Source organism: Podarcis raffonei, chromosome 1 (genome assembly GCF_027172205.1).
Source record: "Podarcis raffonei isolate rPodRaf1 chromosome 1, rPodRaf1.pri, whole genome shotgun sequence".
NCBI classification, from domain to species: domain Eukaryota; kingdom Metazoa; phylum Chordata; class Lepidosauria; order Squamata; family Lacertidae; genus Podarcis; species Podarcis raffonei.
In genome coordinates this window covers 50,876,680-50,902,605 of record NC_070602.1, presented here as the reverse complement: position 1 = coordinate 50,902,605, position 25,926 = coordinate 50,876,680, and the positions used below count along the sequence as shown (strand labels likewise).

General features: G+C 43.1%; 1 protein-coding gene across 1 annotated transcript in view; it reads left to right on the top strand.

The window, feature by feature from the left end:
• The window catches only part of CREB3L1 (cAMP responsive element binding protein 3 like 1), a 79,733-nt gene that overhangs the window by 48,906 nt on the left and 4,901 nt on the right, over positions 1 to 25,926 (top strand). Inside the window, exons 3-10 of the mRNA XM_053387235.1 lie at positions 5,693 to 5,853; positions 9,173 to 9,251; positions 13,111 to 13,268; positions 14,921 to 15,070; positions 18,111 to 18,169; positions 20,797 to 20,865; positions 23,995 to 24,094; positions 25,489 to 25,609. Coding sequence (XP_053243210.1) covers positions 5,693 to 5,853; positions 9,173 to 9,251; positions 13,111 to 13,268; positions 14,921 to 15,070; positions 18,111 to 18,169; positions 20,797 to 20,865; positions 23,995 to 24,094; positions 25,489 to 25,609 — 897 coding nt within the window. The remainder of the gene's footprint in view (positions 1 to 5,692; positions 5,854 to 9,172; positions 9,252 to 13,110; positions 13,269 to 14,920; positions 15,071 to 18,110; positions 18,170 to 20,796; positions 20,866 to 23,994; positions 24,095 to 25,488; positions 25,610 to 25,926) is intronic.

The following is a 25,926-nucleotide window of genomic DNA, read 5'->3' as shown; positions in this document are numbered from 1 at the left end:
CTAAGTGGCTTTTTTACTTACCCGCAGATCTCTCGGTAGGAGACGGAGAGGAACAGTCATTTCAGAGCCTATTTTTAAAACAATTCATTTTAGGATAATTCATGATGGCAGGATATTTTTAGAGCAACCCCAGCAGAGGATCCTGTAATTTGTGGGACCATGTGGGTGTCCCAGCAGTTGAAGGACAGCAGCTGGCCTGAAGAGAGAATGGCACAGATTCAGTATACACAAGAGAAGAAAAGCCTTCCTTTCAGCAAAAGCAGGGAATAGGTTTCCCTGCTGTGGTCAGGGATTATCCATGCTGAGTGATACCAAACATTAAGAAGAGAGGAGGCAGAGAAATTTCCCTTTCCTCCCTCCTTTTGGTAGAGCCTTCTTTTATTTTTGTTTTTATTATTTATTAAATTTGTATACCACTCTTCATCCGTAGATCTTTTAAAATGGAATGAGCAGGGCTGATCTAGAGAAAGAGCTTGCCGCATGCCAAACCTTGTCTGCGGTTTGTACCACTTTTCACTGTGTGTGAGGGAGTGTATGCCAGCATGCTTGGGAAGATAAGGTACTCTCCAGTGGTACACTCCTAGGACCTCCCCCATCCACGAGATGTACATTTTGGTAATTGCAATATTTTCATACATAATGCAGCATGTATTCAGGTTGTGAGCTTCCTCCATGGGCTTCTGCTCAGAACAAACCTCTCCTACTCAAGATCGAGACCATCGGTAAAACAGGATGGCTAATAATCTTGTGTCTTAGCGGAAGCCATGTGCACAAGGCTAACCCAAGGCATTTTGCTGCCTGAGGAGGAACAGCAAATGTTCCCCCTCTCAGATCAAGGTGTGTAGTACCCAATTTATTTTGGCAGCTGAGACAGAACCTCCTACAAGCGTGTCTCCCTAACAGTGCAGATGCAATTAAATAACTAACAACTGGCTGCCCTTACATGACACCCAGAATCAGCTGCCTGAGGCAGCAGTCTTGTTCTGCCAAATGTTAGGGACGGGGCAGTTGGGTACGCTAGCTGCTTCTGGGTTCTGCTACAGTTCTTCATTCTGAAGTGCATTTCTTCATAGCAAAGGTGGGAGACTATGGCACTGAGGAACAGTGGAACAGTTCTGTAATATGGAGCGCTATAAGTTCCTTTGCATGCTGCAGCAAGCACAGAAGGCAAGATGAAAAAAGAAGACAGTACAGTTAATAGCTTTCCCTGACTGCTCATCTCTAGTACACTTGCACAGCTCTGGAGAATCAATGGGTTCCCGCCCCCCAAATATCTTTAGATTACGAGTCCCTAGTGTTTATCACACACACATTCCAAGTATCTGACTATATGTGGAGTGTCCAGGGGAGATTGCTCAAGCCAGTTCTCTTGGCGCTCCTAGCACAGCAGGGTGCAGCCATCTGGGGATGGACCAATTACCGTATTTTTTGCTCTATAAGATGCACCAGACCATAAGATCCCTCTTACTGTTCTGGCTTCTGGGATAGCTGTGCAGCCTGCATTCGCTCCATAAGACACACACACATTTCCCTTTACTTTTTAGGAGGGAAAAAGTGTCTTATAGAGCAAAAAATACAGTAGTCTATTTATGATCCATGTCAGTTTTGCATGTTCTTATTCATAGGTCTGCCCTGTTTGTGCGTTAGTCTCCTCCCGCCCGCATGCAAAGACTATTTACCTAAATATCTATTTTGTCTTAATAGGCGTTATTCAACTGAGTTGTACTCAAAGTACTGTCTGGCTGTACTGGTTTCTGAAGCAAGGTTTTGTTTTTTTTGTTAAAGAAGTAACTAACCATAACACTATCTGCTTTAAAACAAACACACACACACACACACACACACACACACACACACACACACCAAACTACCGATAAGTAAATTTAATTTCACAATGGATCTGGCAGTACTTATTACAGAGTAACTGCAACAGTCCAACTCCATTTAACAACATTTATGAGTGCCGCAACCCCAGAGTCGTTCACGACTGGACCTAATAGTCAGGGGTCCCTTTACCTTTACCTTTGCTATGTGGATAAGTAAGTGAGGAGTTGTCAATGTAAGTGACAATTTGTGCTCATTTTCAGTATACCCCCCCACACTGTTACAGGCAATATTTATACTGGGCCTGGCCTATTCGGATAGATCGTAACACCTTCTTATTTTGCATGCACACCCGTATTTCCTTCTATGCCTGGAGAGCTTTTTTTGAGCAATAAGCATATAATGCTATCCTTCTCCTGGGATAGCTCAGTTGGTAAAGCACGAGACTCTTAATATTAGGGTTATATGTTCGAGCCCCACGTTGGGCAGAAGATTCCTGCATTGCAACAGATAGGACAGGTGTAGGCAACCTAAGGCCCGCGGGCCAGATGTGGCCCAATCGCCTTCTCAATCCGGCCCACAGACGGTCCAGGAATCAGTGTGTTTTTACATGAGTAGAATGTGTGCTTTTATTTAAAATGCATCTCTGGGTTATTTGTGGGGCATAGGAATTTGTTCATCCCCCCCCCCCAAAAAAAAATATAGTCCAGCCCACCGCATGGTCTGAGGGACGGTGGACTGGACCACGGTTGAAAAAGGTTGCTGACCCCTGGGATAGGACAAGGTGACTCTTGTGGTCCCTTCCAACTCTACAATTCTATGATTCTAAAATGGTCTCATTCATGGCAACCTGCCCCAGATAGCCCATGAGGGTAGTCCAAGCCTCAGTTCAAAAGGTTCTTGATTCAGGATCATCAATAGGTAAGAAATACAGGAATTGACTGTACTTCCTGCATATCTTTACATACAAACACATTAGGCTCCAGGGTTGGGAGTTGGGCTATTGCTTTGCCCCTGCTGAGAGACTTTTTTGGCTCCTCTCCACACACTGTTTCCACCCCAGCTGGTTTTTGGTATGCAAACTGAGTACAGTGGTACCTCGGGTTAAGAACTTAATTCATTCTGGAGGTCCGTTCTTAACCTGAAACTGTTCTTAACCTGAAGCACCACTTTAGCTAATGGGGCCTCCTGCTGCTGCCGCGCCGCCGCTGCACAATTTCTGTTCTCATCCTGAAGCAAAGTTCTTAACCTGAGGTACTATTTCTGGGTTAGGGGCATCTGTAACCTGAAGCATCTGTAACCTGAAGCGTATGTAACCTGAAGCGTATGTAACCCGAGGTACCACTGTAATTTTAAGAACTGGTGCCTGACTTTGCTTTTTCCCCTCCTCTCTCACCACCACTTCCCCCCTTTGTGCCATGAGATTGTGAGGCTGAGGGCAAGGATTGTCTAAAAACAAAAAATCTGTAAAGTGCCCTGACAGTCTTTTCAATTGAAAAACTGGGTAAATAAATAATAATGTTGTAAATTTAAATGTTGTAACATTAAGTTAATTGAGCCCTTATGCAGTTTGTTTGTTTTAATTAAGAACCACTTTAGAAGAGGAATTTAGAACAGAGTATGGTGAAGGAGTAGTGGGTGCAGTACTTCGTTTCTCTGCTGTAAATGTCTTCTACTTTCTACCCTAGGACATATATATTCTTGGAACCTCATGGTTAATATATGTAAGACACCATCGAGATCCAAGCCTGCTATTATTTAGTGAACGTTTAAGTAACAGTATAATAACATATTGCAGGATAACTTGTGACCAAGCCTGGACTGTAGCTAAGCTAATTCTTCTCTTGTTTTTCCATACACAAAATGCTAGTTTGTCGCCTCTCTTCCATTCCCAATAGAACGACCATAATAGTAAATGTTGCTGGATGTGTTCCTGTTGCTTCTGTAGATACAACATGAGATTAAGCATTGTTACTGTATTTGCTTTTTTTCCTTAAGGGAACCTTTGTGGTCACTTTACTAACAGACGTATTTCAGAAGCCAGTGCAGCTGCAGTTACTGCTGAATAAATGAATGCAGCAGACAAGAAGCAGATAAGTGCCTCCAACAATTTGCAATGGGAGGCACCTGCAGACCTTTGTAGAAAGAACATAGGAAGCTGCCTTATACAAAACCAGACCATTGGTCCAGCTAATTATGGTCTACACTGACTGGCAGAGGTCTTCCAGGGTTTCAAGCATGAGCTATTTCTGGAAGAAAATTTCCTTTTCATGCACTGAAAAGCTTCCATGTAGTTTGTATGTCATATTCATGTGCTTGTTTCTGCCTGGAATTAGCAGCATACTAATTTTTTTTACTGCAAATAACAGCTGTTGGGAAGACTGCAAGAGAGCACTTGGTAAGGAAGGGTCCGTTTTGACAAGTTCTGTTTTGAGCTGTTTTGTCAAAAATAAAAACAGTACTAGAGGAATTTGCTTTTAAAAACATTTTGCTCTTGATGTGTTGAGTGTTCTACTGTGTTCAGCTAAAACTAGATATCTGACTCTACAATGGTATGCCTGATAAGTTGTTTGCAAGGGGAGCAACAATGGATCCACAAATATAAAATATTTCACCCGGCGTCTGACCAAGTAGCGGTGTCAAATTGAATTGAGGATGGGGTGAGGCGAGTCTATAGCCACCACAATTCTGCAAACATTAATTCTGCAAATTTCAGAAGAGTAGCCCTGTTTAACCAGCTGTAGCAAAAGCAACACAGAGACCAAATGTGTCTTTAAGACACATTTATTGTGGAATAACATTTTGCAGACAATACCATGCATCATCCGTAAGAGGCTACGGTTCCTAGAGTGGTTTAACAATCAATCCCTCTTCCTAGGGAACTCTAGGAATTGTAGCTGTGTGAGGGGAATAGCTGTTCCCTAATAATTTTTTGCACCCTAAACAAACTCCAGTTCCCACAGTGCTTTGTCTGTTTAAAATGGTATTGTTATAAGAATTTTAAGGTCATATATATATATATAATGTTCATAACAGAAAAGGTCCTGAACAAATTGACCTCAAATATTTCTCTGCAAGGTCAAAGTGGGAAACCTCCCCATTGTCTCTTTCCTCACAAATCCCGTCCTCACAAATCCTATCTTAAGGGCACATTCAAGATATGAGCCTGTGACCTGTGACCTAGATTCAGGAATTAAGTAGTTATAATAACAAAAGAGTGGCCAAAACCCAAATAATGCAATCAGGTAACTTGCCAGACAGGAGATAAACAATGCACTCGGATTTCTGTTGCAGACCGCCTTTTCTTTGATGTAGGTATGCTGTATCTGGGGGGTGGTCTTGGGCTACACCCCTTCTGTGGTGTATGTATGATGTTTCTGGGGGTGGTCTTGGACTTCAGGGTGGGCAATTTAAAATGTCTACATAAGGGCTTACATGCATGGCTCGGGGTCCTCCTCCTCTCTCCTGCGTGTGGGGGAGCACCCTGTTGCAACAGTTAGTAAAGATCAGGCTTACTAGCTGCTTTGCTTCTCAATATTCTCTGGTTGGTCTCTGTTATTTTCTTCTACCAATAGAGAACCTACGAAAGGACTCTATATGGGCTCTTGGGTACCCCATAAGGGAAAAGGAGCAGTTGTTGTTTTTTTACTTATATCAGTATGAAACTGCTTTAAATGTGTAGTGCAGATGGGCTTTAGTGTTGCCTTCTGAAACAGCAGAGCTTATTGCTGAGATTACTGGGGTTTCCTGCCTACTGCAACATTTCCTGTGTATTAATTAGAAGGCATTGGACACAAACACACACACACACACACACACACCTACCTTACATTGCTTACAGTACAACTTGATGTGGTTCTTTTCTCAGAACTGGAAAATGGGATGTGGTCCCTCCAGCACAAGCTGTGTTCCATCCTGGTGAAACAGGAGCAGAACATGGCACCAGAACTTCCTGAGACCCAGCTGCCAGCTAATGCAGTACCCATGTTGAACCTGAACCCACTGCAAAGGTTGCCAGTCCCTGAAGAGGTGAGTTTCCTGCATCATTGTTGTCTGCAATATAACAAGTTGTTCTTCAACCTATCTTCCTACAAGCCATTCATTCCAAATGAAAGGGCTGTTATGTGGTGGAAGATAAAATCTAGCTTTTTCTTATTTTTGTTATGACTGATTTGAAATAAGCCACTAATGGAGGAAAGGGAACAGAGGACACCTAAGGCATGTCTGGAAAGAGTGCTGACCCTCTTGCTGATAGCTGTTAGTTCATATGGAAGGCCCAGAATTAGTAGGATCTGCATGAAAGTGACCCATGGCAAAATACAGTCTAAAATAAAATTTTAAAATCTATAGAGTCAAACTCCTGCACCAATTGGTACCCTTTCCTAGCAGTACCTTCCTGCTTTTGTTCTAGGTTTAGCACTGCAGTGTTAAATCACTCATGGGAGGAAACTGCCATCCAGATGATGCCCTGTGATCCTATGATGAAGGATGTTATAGAAATTTAAATTATTCCTTGGCTGCTTTCAGTAGTATGAGCCAGAGGGCAGCCAAACACACCCCGTGTTGAAAGCAGTGCGTTAACACGTGTCACCATCTGGCCCATAAAACCATGAAATCTAGATTTTAAAGTTACCTAACTATACCACATAACTGCCTCTCAGGCTGGCAAAGGACCTACAGTATTAGACCGTAACTGTTACTGCTGGGTGCTTTGTAAGGTCAGAGGTAGCATTAGGTTTTTCTTACATTACCTACAACAGGGGTAAGGAACCTGTAGCTCCATAGATGGTGTTGGACTCCAGTTCCCATCATTCCTGGCCAACATGACCAATTGTCAGGAATGATAGGCGCTGTAGTCCAGTACCATTGGGAAAACCATAGGTTCCCCAACCCTGGCCTGCAGTTCTTCCTGTTGTCCGGAATAAAGTGAGTGATCACCCTGATCTGTTGCAAAGCGTGGGTTATCTTCCTTTCACTTATGGTGGGTAAGGGAAACTGGATGCAACAAGCCAGCTACTCGAGCCAAACATGTACACAAACTTCCTTCTCTGTTTACACAGCTTGAACTCCCTGGGCCTGCAAATGCAGACCCATGTGGCGCGTGTGTGCAGTTGACAGCCATACCAAGCTCCCTCCCTGAGCTGTGTTTACAGTATGAGGCAGTGTGAAATATGTCTGTTTAATGTTTTTTTTTGTGTGTGTGTGTATGTGTGTATGCCTTTGGTGGGAAAGGGATGCTGGTAAGAGGATTGCATTGGTGCAGCTGGGAACTAAGTGCTGTTCCTGTTAACTCTTCATCTCATTTGATCAGAAGCAGCTGTTGAGTGGTCCTGCAGAAGGCCCAGAGAACAGTAGAGGCTATTCTCTATCTCCAAAGGCTGTGCAAATACTCCCAGCTCAGATTACAACAGATCAAAAGAGAGGGAGAGAATGTGGAGGAAAAGTTTAAATGGATTTTTTTTAAGCAGCTTGAGAAGAGAGGAGGTAATGACAAATCTGATTCTGTCCACAAAGTGAATGCCACCTGCGCCGTGCACCCTGGCAGCACACCTGCATGATGCTCACTCTCCCTTGGCAAAACACTCTTGTTTTGAATTGTGACTTCCCTGGAGACAACTTTATTTTTTTAAAAAAGTTTTTGCTTGTCTTTGAGCAGCTGGCTGTTGGTATGCAAGCTGATAAGATGGAGAAGAAGGGGGAACTGAAGGGCTGAGAAATAATTGTCATCAAAGCAAGAAGGATTATGGCTGTAGTCACAGGGCATGCTGGTATTCACTATAAGTTTTGTTTCAGGGCAGGTTAGCTACCAACTGACCTGCACCTTCTGCACTCTTACCATGCATTTAGAAGGCTCCATAGCTCAATAATAGCTCAAAAGGCTTTTCATGGACAATACGCAACTGCTGAAAAAGTCCGGCCTCTAATGGCTGGAGAGGTGGCAAGTGCCCAGAGCAGAGGGGGCAGCAGGCAGGCAAGGAACCAGCCTGGAAGTCCAGAGGGATACTCTAGTGTAGGGTCCTCCCATTAGTCCCAGCCAGGGTGGTCAGGCATAGTGGGAACTGTAGTTCAGCAACATCTGGAGGGCCACAAGTTCCCCAGCCCTGGCCTTCAGTCTTTATAGCTGTCTGCTACAAAATCAAAGGTGACCCTGGCCTTTGGGTTAACTTCTTTTCAAGCTGTGCAGAATGAGGGAACATGACACATACAGCAAGCGTGGGATTGGCCCTGCAGAATCACATGATTTTTCCGGAGAATTCTGGTCCTTGGTAGCTGCATCCCAGCTCAAATTGCCTGCCATTTTCTCTTCTGACCAGAGGCCCAGATGGTGCAAGGAGCAGAGTATCAATGCCTGACCTTCACGGTTCCTGGGTTGAATGCCACAGTGTCTAATAATTCCAGTCCCTGCATCAGAGAATTTATTCCATCCATTATGGTACTCACAGGATCTGCTGCTTTCTGTCTCTACCCGTGGCACAGAATTACATCATTAGAAAAAGAAGTGCAGGCCTCAGTGGCACCCAGAAGGGTGTCAGAAATCACACCATACCGGTGCAGAACTGTATGGTCTCAGAATGAATCCACCTATTCATTCATTCATTCATTCATTCATTCATTCATTCATTCATTCATTCATATGGTTTCTTACCTGCCTTTCATCGTAAAGTCGCAGGACAGGTAACAAAATATACAATTATAGGTAAAGGTAAAGGGACCCCTGACCATTAGGTCCAGTCGTGACTGGCTCTGGGGTTGCAGCGCTCATCTCACTTTATTGGCCGAGGGAGCCGGCGTACAGCTTCCGGGTCATGTGGCCAGCAGGACTAACCGCTTCTGGCGAACCAGAGCAACGCATGGAAACGCCGTTTACCTTCCCGCTGGAGCGGTACCTATTTATCTACTTGCACTTTGATGTGCTTTCAAACTGCTAGGTTGGCAGGAGCAGGGACCGAGCAATGGGAGCTCACCCCGTCACGGGGATTCGAACTGCCGATCCTCTGATTGGCAAGCCCTAGGCTCTGTGGTTTAACCCACAGCGCCACCCGCGTCCCTTTCTATACAATTATAGAAGTGTCTAAAACCATTACAATTATAAAACCTGTAAAACTGAGCCCAAATGGAGCAGAATGATATACATTCAGCAGAAGAGGTGTGTCCTGCATAAAAAAAAAACCTTAACTATCAAAGGCCAGAGTAAATGATAAGAAGCAAATGATGGGCTGCAGTATGATGTTTTGCACCTTGTGAGTCTACATTGCATGGTAAAGCAACCTCTTAATCTGCAGGGTAGAATCATGCAAGAATTGCCTTTGCAAAATCAAACTGTTGCATTCTGTATTCTTTCATACAGGCTCCCATAGAAATGACGCCCCAGCCTATAATCAAAGCTGAACCCAGAGAGATGAACCAATTTCTAAATGTACCAACAGGTAAGAAAATAGATACAAGTTGCTTTCATCAGCCCTCCAGCCTCATTAATTTAAAAAACTATCTTTTGCGGAGTGGATCCTCCACCAACCCATTAGCACAAGCTTCTAAAGCATCTCTCTCTTCTCCCCCAGCCCAAAAAGGTTACTATGAGTGATGGCAGCTGTGGATGTGTGGGATTCACTTGTAATCCACTGATGCTGCTAAACTAACCTAATGAGATTGCAAGAAACAATTGTTAACAGGGCACAAGTACTTGAGTTCTCTGAGTATTAGTGATTTCATGAGTCTTGTGTCTGTGTGTACTTTCTCCAACTAGCAGTGCTATGCCTCTCTTAGTGGGCTTTCTCATAGTCGCATGGCACTGACTAAACAGTGTACCTGTGAAATGCAAATGCCAGTGTGCCTGGAGCTTGGGAAAACCTTTAGCTGGCTGTGAAACCCGAGGTGCCAATGCTGTTTCTCAGCAGGCTGCTTATTGTTTGGGGTGAGTAGCTCACCAAGAGAAAGGGTATACAACCCCTTGCTAAAAACAACAACTATTTTTAAAAAACCAAAATGTATATACTACTGAATTGAAATAACACCTCCAAGTGGTTTACAAAGCCACATTAAAATTATCAATAGAAGACAGCTAAAAACAGGTGTTTTAAAACATTCAAAGGATAATTGAAATCAACAGCAAGTAAAAACAGATTAAAATACATGTCTAAATAAACTTGCCTAAACAAAAATGTTTTGAACAGGTGCTGAACAGAGAAATACTTCTTCACAATACATAGATTATGGGATTTGTTACCACAAGATGTAGTGATGACCGTTGGCTTTGATGACTTTAGAAAAGGATTAGGCAAATCATGGCAGCAAAGGCTAGCAATGGTTATTAAATCATGATAGCTGTATTCTATATTGGGGATGGGGGACCTTTAGCCTTCCAGATGTTGTTGGATTCCAACTTCTACTGGAGTCAGTGGGAGCTGGAGTCCAACCACATCTGGAGGGCTACAGGTTCCCCAGCTCTGTTCTGTATTCTGTCTCTGGGATCAGAGTCACTATGCCTCTGAATAGCAGCCCTGCTTCTGGGCTTCCCATAGGCATCTGGTTGAACACTCTGAGAAGCGGAATGCAGGAACAGAGGGGCCTTTGGTCTGATCCAGAAGGCTTGTCTTATAATCAGACATTTTGAGGGTTTTTTGTTTCATTTTGTATAGGACATTTAGTGGCAAGCCATTAGAAGGACATTAGCGTATGGTGCCAGTTCTTATGCGTCTGGTATCACTGTAAAGGATCTCAGTTTTGTTTCCAGAAGGGTAATGACATCAAGAATGCAGCTTGGCAGTCATTAGCACACCACAGAGGGGTCTGCTCAGAACAAATGAGCACATTTATTTATTTGCTCTAAAATGTAATATCCTCCCCCTAGGCACTAAGCACTCATATTCAAGTAAGCAAGCAATGCTTCACACAAAATATTAGGCCCTCTTAAATGCTCAGCTCATTATTTACCCTCGCAGAACAGGCGTCTTTTGAAATGTGACTTTTAGCAAGCTCAGCATCTTCCATCAGCAGTCCATTAAATAAGGAGGAGAGGCAGCATCTAACAAATCCAGGTTCTGGTGGAAGGTACAAGGGGAGTACGTTCCAGAAGACTTCTTGTTGGGACAACTCTCATGATAGGAAAGGAGCAATTGAAGAATATAACTTGTCCAAAAGAAATGGGGGTGGGGGGAGTGACTGTCACACAATGGAATGAGTGTGATGAGTGTGTTCACCTTGGACTTCAGAAAAGCTGGTTGTAATAGGCTTTAATGGGTAAGAATTTATGACTAGAGATACGGGGGGAAAGGATGCCAGGATGGGTGGGAGTTCCTAAAGATGGAGTTGATAAGGCTACAAATTATTCCAGTGGGAGGCATCTTAAAAAGACACTGCGACAGCACAAAAAGCTTACTGCAGAGATGAAAATAAAAAAGGACATGCATAAGCAATGGGAAGAGGAACAGGCCACCAAGGATGAGCAGCTCAGATTTGTAAAGACGGCGTCAGGAAAGCTAAATAGCTGAGGCTGGCAAGCGATGCTAAGAGCAGCAAAATGGAGCAGTTCTGCAGTGGAACCAATTACTCAGAGGAGCTGGAAAGCCATCCGTATGCTCTACATCCCCAAACATTACAGAACAAAGAGTGGTTTCCCCCCACCCCCTCCATTCCTTTCCTTGATTCATTTCCCCCTTTATCTGGGTTTGAATTCAGATATCCATCTTACTGAATTTGGTGAATTGATTTGTGCATCACTGATGGAACAATGTGAATGAATGGCAATCACAACAAATCATCATCAAGAATCCAGTTATTTTGGTGCTTAGTCCAAGTGGCTCAAGCTTGCACCCCAGACCAAAGATTTACTGCTGTCTCAAGATAATCAAAGTTTGCTTGCATTGATAGAATCATAGAGCTCACAGTACCACATGAAAACAAGTCCAAACCACTGCACAAAGATAGGAGTATTAATCTATCTGCCCCTTGTCAAATTGCGCCACACAATACAGATCACAACATGCCCTGTGCATAATGGTGTGCACAGAACAATTTGCTTCAGATGAATCAAGCAAATGAGCCAAGCTGCATATTATATCAAAAGGCAACATATCTCAAATAATTATTTCTCATTTAGGACCTTGATGTGGGCAACACAAAATATTCATATGAAGGCCACCATATTATATTAAGTCATGGCACTGAACCATCTATACCATTTATGTTTACTTAACTGGCAGCAGCTCTCCAAGATCTTGCTGGAAGTCTGTCTTTGTATGGGAGAACCTTTTAGCTGGTGATGCCAGGAACTGAACCAAAGACCTATTGCATAGGAGATAATAAAAGATCCACCCCACAATTTAGCTCAAACCTCTCATGAGCCTTAATACACCGTTAATACACCAAGTTACAGGGAACCAGGCAGAGCCCCTTCTTGGTAGTGGCACCCGCTCTGTGGAACGTCCTCCCACCAGATGTCAAAGAGAACAACTATTACCAGACTTTTAGAAGACATCTGAAGGCAGCCCTGTTTAGGAAAGCTTTTAATGTTTGATGTATTATGGTATTTTAATGTTTTGTTGGAAGCCGCCCAGAGTGGCTGGGGAAGCCCAGCCAGATGGGCGGGGTATAAATAAATTATTATTATTATTATTATTATTATTATTATTATTATTATTATTAATTTATTGCCAGAGCTCACAAAGCAGTCCTCCTAGCTTAATTTATTCCTGCTTCATTTAAACATCTGTGTTCAGTGAAATATTTTAGTGGTGTTGTCTTCATGTAACCTTCCCTGGTTTTTTAGGGTCATGGGTTCAAGCCCTACATTGGGCAAAAGATTCCTGCATTGCAGGGGGTTAAACTAGATGACCCTCGCAGTCTCTTTCACCCCTATAATTCTATGATTCTCCTAATATTCGTTGTCTCTTTCTGACTGCCTTGTTGTTCCCAGAACAGTTCTATGTCTCAATGTCACCTGGAAACACTCCTTTGTTCCCACTCTTCTCTCATCAAATACAGTAGAACCTCGGGTTCAGAACTTAATTCATTCTGGAGGTCCGTTCTTAACTTGAAATTGTTCTTAACCTGAGGTACCACTTTAGCTAATGGGGCCTCCCACAGCCGCTGCACGATTTCTGTTCTCATCCTGAAGCAAAGTTCTTAACCTGAGGTACTATTTCTGGGTTAGCAGAGTCTGTAACCTGAAGCGTCTGTAACCTGAAGTATATGTAACCCGAGGTACCACTGTACTTTCTCTCCTTCCCTGTCCATGACTCAGTGTGCTGTTACCATCTGTTAACCTCTGCTTTGTATCTCCCGCATTAGATGACCTGGTGCAGATGCCACCGACTCCTCCCAGCAGCCATGGCAGTGACAGTGACGGATCTCAGAGTCCAAGATCCCTCCCTCCCTCCAGCCCAGTCCGCCCTACTGCACGTTCCTCCACAGCAATCTCTTCTTCTCCTCTCCTCACAGCACCACATGTAAGCAGGGAGCTCCTGTCATGAATCATAAGGCATCTCCCCGCTCGGAGCACGAGGTCCAGGGTGGCTTTTGGCAGTGACCCCCTAATAAGGTGCACAGTGGGAATGTGTGACAGGTCAGGATTGTGACAAGGATGGAGGAGAAAACAAAATGGTTTGCATTTTAAGTGTGAACTTTCCTAATTTGCACTTTCTGAACCAATGCGGCTGCCCTTCGAAATTTTGTAATGGGAGTTCTCCCAACAAAATATGCATTTTTAAAAATGTGCATAGTACTTAAAATATTGTGCAAAAAGTCAGGAAAATTTGCTTGCAGAAATGCATATACAGTGGTACCTCTAGTTACGGACTCGATCCATTCTGGGGTGCCATTCACACCCCAAAAAGTCTGTAACTAGAGTGCCGCTTCTGCGCACGCACGCACAGCAAAACCCAGAAGTATACACTTCTGGGTTTGCTGCGTTCGCAAGCCGAAAAGATGCAACATGAACCTAACGCAACACGAGGTATGACTGTAGTAGACAAAAGTACATTTAAATGCACACACAAAAATTGTACAATTTTTTTGTGCAAAATGTTTTTTTTAGTTGCAAACTAATGTAGAAATGGGGTAAGCTGGACTTAAGATTGAAAAAATAAGAAAGTGAAATTGGCAGATTCATCCATCAGCGTGATGCTGAAATAATCCATAACTACTGGCAAAGGAGCTATTTTAAGGCACTTCATATTCATTTCATTTCTATACAGTGTTATATCTTTAAGGGGGGAAATCACAAAGTAGTTTACAATATTAAACATTAAAACATCAAATAAAACGTAACAAAATAAATCAAAACAGAAGAAAGTTAAACATAAGGTATACATTAAAAGCAACATAACTGACAGGAAACTAAAATCTTACCTTAAATATTTCAAAATAGAACATTATAACGGAGGTAAACTATAGAATTCACATTTAACACAGTAATTTTTTTTTAATCTAAAACATTTCTAAAGAAAACATTACTAAAGGAAATCAAATATAAAATGCACATTTTAAACAGCATAGTTAGCAAGAGAGTAAAATAGTAATAATAATTTTAAAAAAATGTATACCCCGCCCTCCCCAGCCAAGGCTGGGCTCAGGGCGGCTAACAAAGAATAATAAAAACAAGTTGAATGAATACAACTTAAAAACAAGATTAAAAGACAGCACTAAAACATTAGAAATATTGTCACAAACATAGAACATATCTGCTACAGTTGCTGCCTATACTGCCTATTCTGGTTCATGGCAGGCAGTGTCTGTGGAGCTCAGGCTTCATGACCCAGCTCTGTGCTAGGAGACAGCCACAGCCAAGAGTCATTTACACTGACCTCTGCCACATGCACGGGTTTTTTTTTTGTTGCCTTAGATTTTACAGTTCTCAGATTGCCTGAAGAGTTGGAGTTTCACGATGCAAAGCCATTAATGTAACTTGTAGTTAGGCCTCTTGGGTTGTGGTAATGAGGAATGCTGCTCCCCCTGCAAAAAAGCAGTATATCAACCCCAAATTTCAAGCGGTACAATAGTGACTTTTGGGGCAAGGTCCTTCTATTTGCAGGGGAAAGTTAGGGATGGGGTTGTTGATATGAATGCTGAAAATGTTGCTGCTTTTCCTTTTCACTTACAGAAATTACAAGGGACCTCGGGACCCCTGCTCCTAACCGAGGAGGAGAAACGTACCCTGATTGCTGAGGGCTATCCCATCCCAACCAAGCTGCCTCTCACCAAAGCAGAGGAGAAAGCACTGAAAAGAGTTAGACGAAAGATCAAGAACAAGGTCGGTAATTCCACTGAATTGGGAAAAATCAGGAGTGTGTGTGTGTTTGATTAATGTGATCATCCTTCTTTAACTTGCTGCCTCATCTGAGGTTCGCTGGCTAAAATTAAATCTGTGTAGTGATAGGTCTTTGAATGCTGCCATAAGCTTTCTAGATCTAGAACTTGAAGAAGTTCTTTTAAAAAATAACCATCAAGGGCATTTTCAACATCGCAGTTTTTGATGAGAAAGATGATTTATTTAGTTGTTCATCCTTGCTCAGGGGGACAGGGCCTTGCCCTGCTGAGCTTACAATCTAAAAATTGACACAAGGGCAACAGCAGATAAAGGGAAGGGAAATAGAGGCCGGGGTAAATTGGGAATTAGTATGCAGTTGTTTCTATTACAAGGTCTTTGCCTTAATTGTGAACATCATAATATTGGGACAGGAGACAATATATCCCTTTGCAAGTCAAGACAAGGGCCTGTTTCGCACATCACACTAAGCTGAACCGTGACTTAGCATGAGCGCATGAGCAAGCAGACTTCCAGCAAGGAAATGGCAGCTTTTTCACTCTTTCCTAGTCGTTCTGCTGCTGTACCATGCTGAGCTAAGCCATAGTTTACCAGTAGTCTACCATGTTGTTGAAGCCCAGGCTCATGGTTTAGCTCTCTCCAAACTAACCACAGCTGTAACTAAGCTCTGTCCTATGGTCTGTGCTTTTTTGTGAAAGCTAAAACACGGGCCTGAGTTTGTATGACATGCTAAGGCAAACAATGACTTATCTCAGCATGGCACAGCAGCAAAGGAAGCTGGAAGGAGCAAAGCTGCTGCAATCTGCGCTCTGGGAGGCATCATGCTTAATTGTTTATTTGTCCTCTTGTCCCAATATTATGATTTTCATGACTAAGACTCAGCCCATATAACTGAAAGAACCTCCTCTCCTGGAGCCTTGTGTTTGCACTGAGCCACGGTTTGGCCTAGTGTGATGGCAGCATGTGGGCCTTCTAGCTGGAGAATTTGGAAAACTAGACACCCCTTCTTTCCCCTCTCCCCCCCTACATTCCTTTATTAATATATTTAAAAAGCTTTGAAGATCAGTATAAATGCACCATTCCATCAAAACTGTTTGCAGCATACTACCCATTCCCTTGTAACTTTGTGAGCATAATGGGCCTCTTGAGTGGTCAGTCTCATCAGCTAATTGCTCAGAAAGAGTTGTTTCTCACCCAGGTGAATGAGCAAGCAAATGTCTGTGGAGTGATATGAAATACTAACTGTGGTTCCCCACTCAGTGTAAGTTCCCATATTACGAGCCCACAGTATGCATTAGTCACCTGTTGTGACTCAGACAAAGATACAACCCATTTGGCCCAAGTGATTCAGCCACTTTGGGAAATTCTGATCCACAAAGAAGTTAAGTCATAGCCCTTGCTTATAAGTTGGTTTGCATTCTGATCATAACATTTGATGCAGCAACATGTAAGTGTTTAAAACAGGATAGGGTGACCTCAAAAAACACTGTATCATGGTGTCCCAGGCAAGGTATCTTAGAGCAAATGTTTAGGGACAGGGCGCCAGTCCTATTAAAGTAAATAGCACAAGGAGAATGGTTCAAGTTCAATAACATTAATGTGGGTTGTCAGTTCAGTTTAATAGATCATATATGAAGTTGCCCTCCACTGAGTCAGTGTATTGCTCCATTTAGCCCAGTAATGCTTACTCTGGCTGTCAGGAGATCTCCAGCCCTGATAGAGGCATAATTTTTCAACTGGAAATTTCAGGAACTGAGTCTGGGAACTTTGGTGTGCAAAGCATGAGCTTAGCCACACAAACACATGAAGATCCTTTGCATACACCATCAGATCATTGGCCCACCTAGCTCTGTGCTCTGCTAGGGACAACCATCCAGGGTCTCAAGCAGAGGATTTTATTTATTACAGGGGATTGAATTTGGAACCTTATGCAGGCAAAGTGTGTGTACTCTACCTCTAGCCTACGGGCCTTCCCAGATTGTGACACAGCAGCCAAATTAGGGCTGATCAACTGGACAGAGTAGGAAACCTTAAGAGCACACCATACTTTTTAATGCATCTTTTCTTGGAAGACCTTCTGATTATGATTATGAAAATAGACAATCGGGATATAAATTAATAAATTGTTGTCATGTGCATCTCCCCATGACCACAGTGGGCAAGTGACATAGGAGGAGCACAGAAAGCAGAAGTCCAGCTCACATGCAGTTCCCATTTCAGCTGGCGCAAGAACATATGAAAGTGCTCTGGGGAGTTGTGTAGTGACAGGAGGCCTGCCTCAGGGCCAAACTAGATATGACACAGAAAATCTATTTACAGGTTATCTTCTGTATATGTGTGTGTGTGTGCGTACACACACACACACACACACACACTTTTAAAAGAGCAACAGGGTTCTTATGTGAGATTGGGGCTGTGATGCTGGGAGAGGGGCCTTTAACTCTTTCCTCCCATGCCATTCCCCCAATTTATATCACACACAAGGTAACCATTGAGGGTTTTGTCCAGCAAAGGGAACAGCGCCTTGATATGGGGTAGAAAGGGTTAACTCTCCCAAGTGCTGTGACCCTGATCCAAATTGGGCTTCTCCGTGGCTGCTTTTAAATTCTAAAAAAAAAACAAAACAAAATGTGGGTGATTCTGTTCACGTAACATTTAGTTTGACTTTGACCCCTTGGAACAGCCTTCCCTACCCACATACTTCCTAGATAAATTATTATTATTATTGGAAGTTTTTAATGTTTAATGCTGTATTGTGTTTTTAATATTTGACTGGAAGCCGCCCAGAGTGGCTGGGGAAACCCAGCCAGATGGGCAGGGTATAAATAATAAATTATTATTATAATTATTATATTAGCTGTTTTGGACCTCCCATCATCTTTGACCATTGGTCATGCTAGCTGGGGCTGATGGGAGTTGTAGTCCAAAACACCCAGAAGGTGCCAGGTTGGAGAGTTACTATATGGGAATTGTTCTTCAGGAGGTTAAATTAGCATTTCTAACGTTGGTATTCCTCATTCCTTAGATTTCTGCACAGGAGAGTCGCAGGAAGAAGAAAGAATATGTGGAGTGTCTGGAGAAAAAGTATGTTCTTCTCTCTGAGCTCCCATGCTACATTAACTCTGGATTTGTAAGATCAGTAGTTTCTTTTGTACTTGGCAGCATCATGAGAATTACTGGAGCATCGTGACCCTCTTGCAGAAGTGGCACATTCTCTTAAGTCTCTTCCCTAATGCGTCCCTGCTTTAGGAAAGAGTCGTGCTGTTGACAAAGTCTTGAATGTAATGATTCAAGAAGTCCACCTGCTACCCAGAGAGTAAGATGCACATCTAATAAATAAATGCATGAAACGATATGTGCTTAACAATATCACTTAAATTGAACGTTTCACCATGTAACAATTATGTAAATGAAACTCGAGTGCCAAGGGAGAAAGATTGTTCTCCACCAGCCTGTTCAAAACCCCTTGAGCTTTTGGTGCGCTTTCCCAAGCACTGCAAATAGCTTAATAAAGATGGAAGGAGAAACCCGAGTTGTTATAGCACAAATTCCTTAGTTCCTGTTCCCATGAAAGGAATTTGCTGCTGGGTGAGATGTCCTTGAATCTGTGTCCTTGAATTCAATAACAAATGTGCTATTCTTCGTGGATAGCCTGGTACCACCATCTCACTGATCCTCATCCTTGAAAAAGGGAGTGGGAGGAAGAAGCGTGGATCAGTGAATGAGGCAGTAGCTTTTGTTACAATAAGCATCCATGAAGCTTACTGGATGACTTTGGGTCAGTCACCATCTACTTAGCCTAACCTACTTCTCAGTTCCATAGTGAAGGTAAATGCAATTAGAATTGTAAAGAACTTTGTATATCGAAAAATGCTATATGGGAGATAACAATAGTTTCTTGCAACATGTTCTGCACAGTGGGCACCATGTAAAAACAGCAGGAATACTGTACACCTTGATGTTACCATTAATGGTTGTTTCTTATTGCTTTTTGTTTGTTTTGTTGTGAACGGCCTTGGATCCCCCACCCCCAATTGAAGGGTGGCATATGAATCTGAATAAGAAAATATAAAATTATACTTCCTACAAACAGGGCTTATTCAGCCCTGATTTCTGCGTTTACAGCTGCAGGATTGGTTTAAGGGTTGCCATGTGTACTCTTTTTCCAGGACACACCCTCTTTTTCATGCATTTGTAAAATGGGAGTTGTCAAAGTGATTCAAAGTAGAAGATGGCAAATGTGTCCTCTTTTTGTGCTCTTCAAAATATGGAAACTCAATATGCTCAAACTGTCTTGCCCTGGTGAGCCACCTGGCAACTGAATTCTGCACTAGCTGAAGTTTTGGAACTGTCTTCAGAGACAGCCCCAAGTATAATGCATTGCAGTAATCTAGGTCACCAGAGCATAGACAGATGTTAGGCTATCCCTGCTCAGATATGGGTGCAGCTGAGCCACCAGCTGAAGCTGATGGAAGGCATTACGTGTCACTGAGGCCACCTGAGCCTCAAGCAACAGCAGTGGACTCAGAAGAACTCCAAAGCTATGTACCTGTTCCTTCAGAGGGAGTGCAATTTTATCAAGAGCAGACCACGTTCCATTGATCTTTTCTAGGGAACCACCCACTAATAATGGCTAAGTCTCATCTGGATTGGCTCTCATCCACTCCTTAACCAACGCAAGACAATGGTTGAGCACATCCACTGCCACCCCTGCAAATGTAAAGGAGAAGTAGAGCTGTGTGCCATCAGCATATTGCTGACAACGTACTCCAAAATTCTGGATGACCCCATTCAGTGGTTTCATGTAGATATTAAACAGCATAGGAGATGAAATCCAACCCCGAGGAACCCCACAATGAAGGCTCCATGGGGCCAAATAGCACTCCCCAAGCATCACTCTCTGGAAATGACCATTCAAGTAGGACTGGAACCACTGCAAAGCAGTGCTGCCCACCCCACCCCAAACCCAAACCCAGACAGCCACTCCAGAAGGATACCATGATTGATGGTATCAAAAGCTGCTGAGAAGTCAAGGAGAATCAACAGGAACATGTTTCTCATCTCTCTCCCAACAGAAGTAATCACACAGGGCAACCCAAGTAGTTTCTGTACCAAAACCAGGCCTAAAACACCAGTTGAAATGGATCTAGAAAATCAGTTCCCCCCAAGAGTTAAAAAAAAGTGTTTCTTGTTATGCAAACAGCATCTAAGAGGAATTCTGAGCAGCCTTGGGACTGGAGTGGGAAAGGAAGGTTAACTCTCTCTCTCTGCCACAGTCTTGATAAAATTGCCTTTCCAAATATGTTATTTGTATTTCAAGGATCTCCAGAGTGGCACCAGTGCAGCTTCTCTTGAAATGCAAATAGCAGCAGCAGCAGCGCTATATGCACCTGAAAGTAAATCCTGTTGAACCTAAGGGGCGGGGGGGGGGGTACTTATGAGTAGGCATGTGTAGGATTACAATGTCAGAGAAGCTATTTTGTCAGGACCATTATAGGGACAGAAGGAGTTAAAGTTCCCCCTTACTCTAATAGTTTAGGGACTTCTGAAGCTTCCTTGCTGCTGTTATTTACATCACAAAACTGTGAATGTTAACTGCAATTCATTGCTGCATCTAGGTTGGCTCTTAAGGATGAGATTTTGGAGGTGGGTGTGGATCAGGCTGACGGATTGCTTTATTTTTAAAATGGGGCTTGTTTTTACTTCTCCAGGGTTGAAAGTTATACATCTGAGAACAATGAACTATGGAAAAAAGTAGAGACCTTAGAAAATGCAAACAGGTGAGGAGAACCCAATTTGATATTTGACTGAAGGATGGTGCCAAGCAAAGGGGGAGGTCAGGGGAAGGCTGGGAACAAAAAGAGAAGAGATTTCTTGGCGGACTTTTGGCGGAAAAGTATAACTTTTTCATTTTTCCAGCAGCAGCAGCAGCAGCTAGTCAGCTGGGTTTGGTTAGCAAATGAGGAATGTTTGTGTTATGACAGCCAGGAAGGAACTTTTGACAGATGGAGGTGCAGACGGGGGCACCTCTGAGTGGACAATTTCCTGCCTCTCTCTCAGTAGCCTTCCTGGCCTTGGGACCAACTGGTTGACAGCTGAAGTGAACTTAATTGTAGATTGGTTTCTAGGGAGAGTGCTTGCCAAGGTCAGGTAGCTATAAACTGGAATCATTATCCTGGGAAGCATTCTATATAGTCAAGGGTGAGGAACAGGCCGTGGTGAACAAGAGTCAGCGACCAGGATGAGGGTTAAATGGGGCTGAGTTGAAGGGAGCAAGGAAGTCAATCCTGGCTCAGTCACTGAAGTTCACCAGCCAAATGTCCAGATTAGAACCTGATCTCTTGGAAGGGTTTTTACGGGGGGGGGGGGGAGGCAAAAAACACACCCAGCTGAGCTCAGAGCCAATCAAGATGCCTGAAGGAACAGGGGACTGTGTGGAGTTCTACTTTCCCCCCAGGCCTTCTATACTGACTTAGTGGTTGAGGCCCTGGCCTTTGGTTACATTAAATGAAACTCTCTTCTATGTTCTTTGAGGTGCAGAGAGTGTTACCTAGAGACATGAAAGCTTAGAAAAGAGTCTGGCAGCTATATGAGGAGCAGTTTTAAGGGAGTTCTTATGGCAGGCCTGTTAGCAACAAATAGGCTGGGAACAGAATGCTAAACTGCTGCCCCCAGATTCAAAGGCTACATCTGCATGTAAAGCACTGTAGGTCTGAGAGGGGGAAAGTACAGTTCCTGGTATTTTTTGGTGGAAGTCATGTGCTTAAAGTATGTGGTGTGGATGTGATAGCTCCTTAGTCCTGCAGACTGACACCAGCTTGTGCGTTTCCTCCTCTGTTCATAATCTGGGGGAGAGTTGTCTCTGTACGGTTCTGGTTTAGGTTTTGGTGTGGTGCCACCCCCTCCAAGGCATCACACTTGCCATAACAAAGAAGCAGATATCGCCTCTTGCCGTGAGCTGGGCTTCTGCCTGAAGAATCATTGAGGCCCCCTTATTCCCGTCTGGCAGAATCTCTGTCCAAGGAATTTGTTTCCTTTGATGCTTATGGAGAAGACAAAATATCCGCTTCATGTAGGAATGGGAGAAGACAACAGGAGGGACCGGGAGTTTTGCCTAGCCTCCCATGAAGGGCCAAAACAAAATGAAGTCACAGCACATAAAACATATGCAAAAGACAGCAGGTTTGGGGGCAACACCTTCACATCCTAAACTAGGCTACTGTGCTCTAGTTTCACTCTTTTTCTCCACGCATGCCCACAGGCCAGGGTCACATGAATAGCTTTTTCAGCTTTATAAATGTATTATCCACACCAAGAGGTGCTGAGAAGGAAGAAGGACCCAGGAGTACAGATTTTTCTTTATAGAGGATTAACTTTCTGTCAGCGGAAGACAATGTGGTGCCATCAAGATATTCTGGATAACAGGTCCCATCATCTCCAGCATAACTAACAGTCAGGAATGATGGGAGCTGTGATCTACAACATCCAAAGGGAACCACATTGGCTACTCCTGGTCTAGGTGAGCAATGCAGAAACAGAACCTGGTCTTCTCTTTCCAGCATTCCCGTTAGTCACAAACAGTATGGGCTTATTTGCCCTCTGAAATGCACCCGAGTTTCATCCGTGGGCAGAATTAAGGCATTCCTTTGTGAGCAGCATATGTATGAATAGTGCAGGAATAAAGCACCTCTAGAGGAGCTTCCCAGAATGGTTTGCTTAATGTCCTTTGTAATCAGCCTTAGATGCTGCCTTCCCAGGCTCTTCCCATCAAGCACAGAGCTTTCTGTAATCTGCAAGACTTCAACCAAATGGGGGAAACTATCATCAGTGACCCTGTTATCCAGGACCTATCCCCTCACTTAATCTTGCCAGCACACTTGACCTTGCACTTGAGCTCCCTGCCCTCATTCAGAGACTCTTTGTCACACTCATTTCCTCTGATTGCCTAACAGCAGCTTCTGACCCTACCTTTGTGGCTTGATGCTGCTCCCTAGAGACCCTGAAGTGTTGAGCATATTCTCGGCTTCTCAGTAGCTAAAGTAGCTATGTTGGTGGTTGGTGACTGCCATCTGCTGGGCAATTTATGAACTCTTGTGTTCAGTTTATGAACCCTTTCTCCCATGAATTCTGGAGTTCCGTTTATTGTTGGTTGTATTTGGAATAATAGATCTCCCCCACCCTGCCCCCTCCCGTCTCACTCTTCCTTCCTCTCTTGGTACTACTGCTTATGTGCATCAAAGCAGTTATTCTGAAATGGTTCCCAGGTCTACATACTCTAATCCAGCTCTAGTCTGAATCCATGGTTCACTATGTGCAGCAGTAATTACGTCACAGCCTCAAACTGTTCACACTGTTCTTTTAAAAGATTGCAGCTACTGGAAAAATAAACAACCCCAGCATTATACCTATGGACAAATGAAGTTTTCAGGCATTAATCCCAAAGGATATAAACATTTTTGGGGTTTAACAAAAATAGGCATTTAACATGCCACTGAGAATGTGCAAACCCTACCATGGTAGAGCAGTTTGTAAGACAGTCTCCATGTTTAATGTTGAAAGGGTCTGTAAATAGGTAGCATTAGCTAAAGGAGCATCTCATGTGCATGACTTGTTCATATAAGTATTCTTCTGACATGCTTATATCTTCAGCAGAACATTTAACTGATTTTTACATTTCATAACTTACATTGTGCATATAGTATTTCTGGAAAAAAGAACATTGAAAGTATTAAGCTCAGGGTGAACCACCCTAAGACCTCCGGAATAGGGCGGTATATAAATTCAATAAATAATAACAATAAATAATAATTTTCTGAATTTGTAATGTCTTTGGATTTCTTTCTGTTTCTTTCTTTCTCTGATTTTTTTTTAACAGTTTCTTTTAAATGTAAAAAATTGCTCTCTCATAGGACTCTCCTCCAGCAACTACAAAAGCTGCAAGCTCTGGTAGCAGGGAAAGTTTCTAGGCCATATAAAATGGCTTCCACACAGACAGGGACCTGCTTGATGGTAAGGTCTGCATGCTATCCATTCCTTGGTTACTTAAGCTTTATTTCTTCATTGTGTACATGTTATGTACTGAGTTGAATAGGATCCAAAATGCAGCAGTCCAATTGGTCCTAGAACCATAGGATCCAAAATGCAGCAGTCTGATTGGTCCTAGAACAATAGGATTCAGAATGCAGCAGTCTGATTAGTCCTAGAACAATGCAGCAGTATAATTGGTCCGCAGGAGCCACCCAATCCAGCTCCAGGTGGAAGTGAATCCACAACCTGATTGGCCTACAGAAGAATCCCGGAATTAGCCAATCACATGCAGCCCATTGTGTAAATAATGTATATAAAGCAGATATTGTGGGGGAATTTCCATTCCTCCTCACCACTATGAGCTGAATAAAGAGCATGAATCCACTCTCGACTCCGAGTATATTTCAGTACATATATCTCATTTCCCCCCCAGATGGTCTTGGACGGTGTTTAGGCCACATTTGTGGTTTGTCTCCCCCAGACAAACCCAAGAATGGTAATCCAAGAAGAAACATTTGTTACAGTTCATGTTTTGTTTACAGTGAGACAAATCACAAGTCTTGCGGGGGGGGGGGGAAGGTGTCAGCCTTCTATGGGCAAGAATGGCATGTTTTAGTTTAGTGGTCTCTGAATTTTGTTTCTCCTACTTTTCTTCTAAATGTGGTTAAAGCATCTGTCTAGGACCAGGGACATCCAGTTTCAATTCCCACTCGGCCACTAAGCTCACATTGGACCAATTACTTTTTCTCTGCCTATTCTACCTCACAGGGTTGTTGTGAGAATAACTGGGGGGGGGGGCTGTGTGTGTCATGTATGCAGCCCCAAGGTCATTGGAGGAAAGGCAGAACAGAAATGGAGTAAATAATTTGTTTTAAAACCTGAATGTAATACTAACATTCAGATGTCAGGTGGCTTGGTTTGCTTGCAAGTATCATAATGGCATTTGGGATTTTAATGGTATAAGTACAGTGGTACCTTGGTTTACAACCATAATCCGTTCTGGTGGTCCATTTGTAAACCAAAACAGGTTGTAACCCAAGGCGCGCTGTCACCAATGGGGCCTCCCCCAAAAAATTGTTCGTAATCCCAGAAAAAGGATTGTAATCCAAAAAAAGGTTGCAAACCAGGACATGCACTTCCGAGTTTGACGTGTTTGTAATCCAAAATGTATGCAAACCAAGGTACCACTGTACACACATCTAAACTAAAAACTAAAGTAAATATGTGCTTAGTAACTGAATTCTGTTGATTTTCACCGTACTGTAATAGTTTATGATTTCCTTCTTTTCTCCTCAGTTGACCTGTGTGAACTCACGTACATATCCACACCCTGTTTGTTGACTGCACTGACTATTTCTGCCACATCTCCTCCACAGGTCCTCGTTTTGTGCTTTGTTCTGGTTCTGGGCTCCCTAATGCCGTGTCTCCCAGAATTCTCTTCAGCATCGCAGACAGTAAAAACAGCTCCAACGTCAGACATATACACAACCAGTAAAAGTGAGTCACATGTGATCTAATTGTTACTAAAGCCCTCTTGAAGAGCCAGAACTACCCCAAGTCACTGCTGAATCCAGCCAGCCATTTCCTCAAATGGTGCAGATTATCCTTCTGTTTTAATAGTAGCTCTAGCCAAGGCTGCATATGTACCATTCATTTAAAGCACATGACTTCTTCCAAGGAATCCTGGGAACTGTAGTTTAAGGATGCTGGGAATTATAGGCTTGTGAAAGGCAAACTACTGCTCCCAGGATTTTTTTTGGGTGGAGACGTGCTTTAAATGTATGGTGTGTACACAGCCAGTCTTGTCCCTGTGG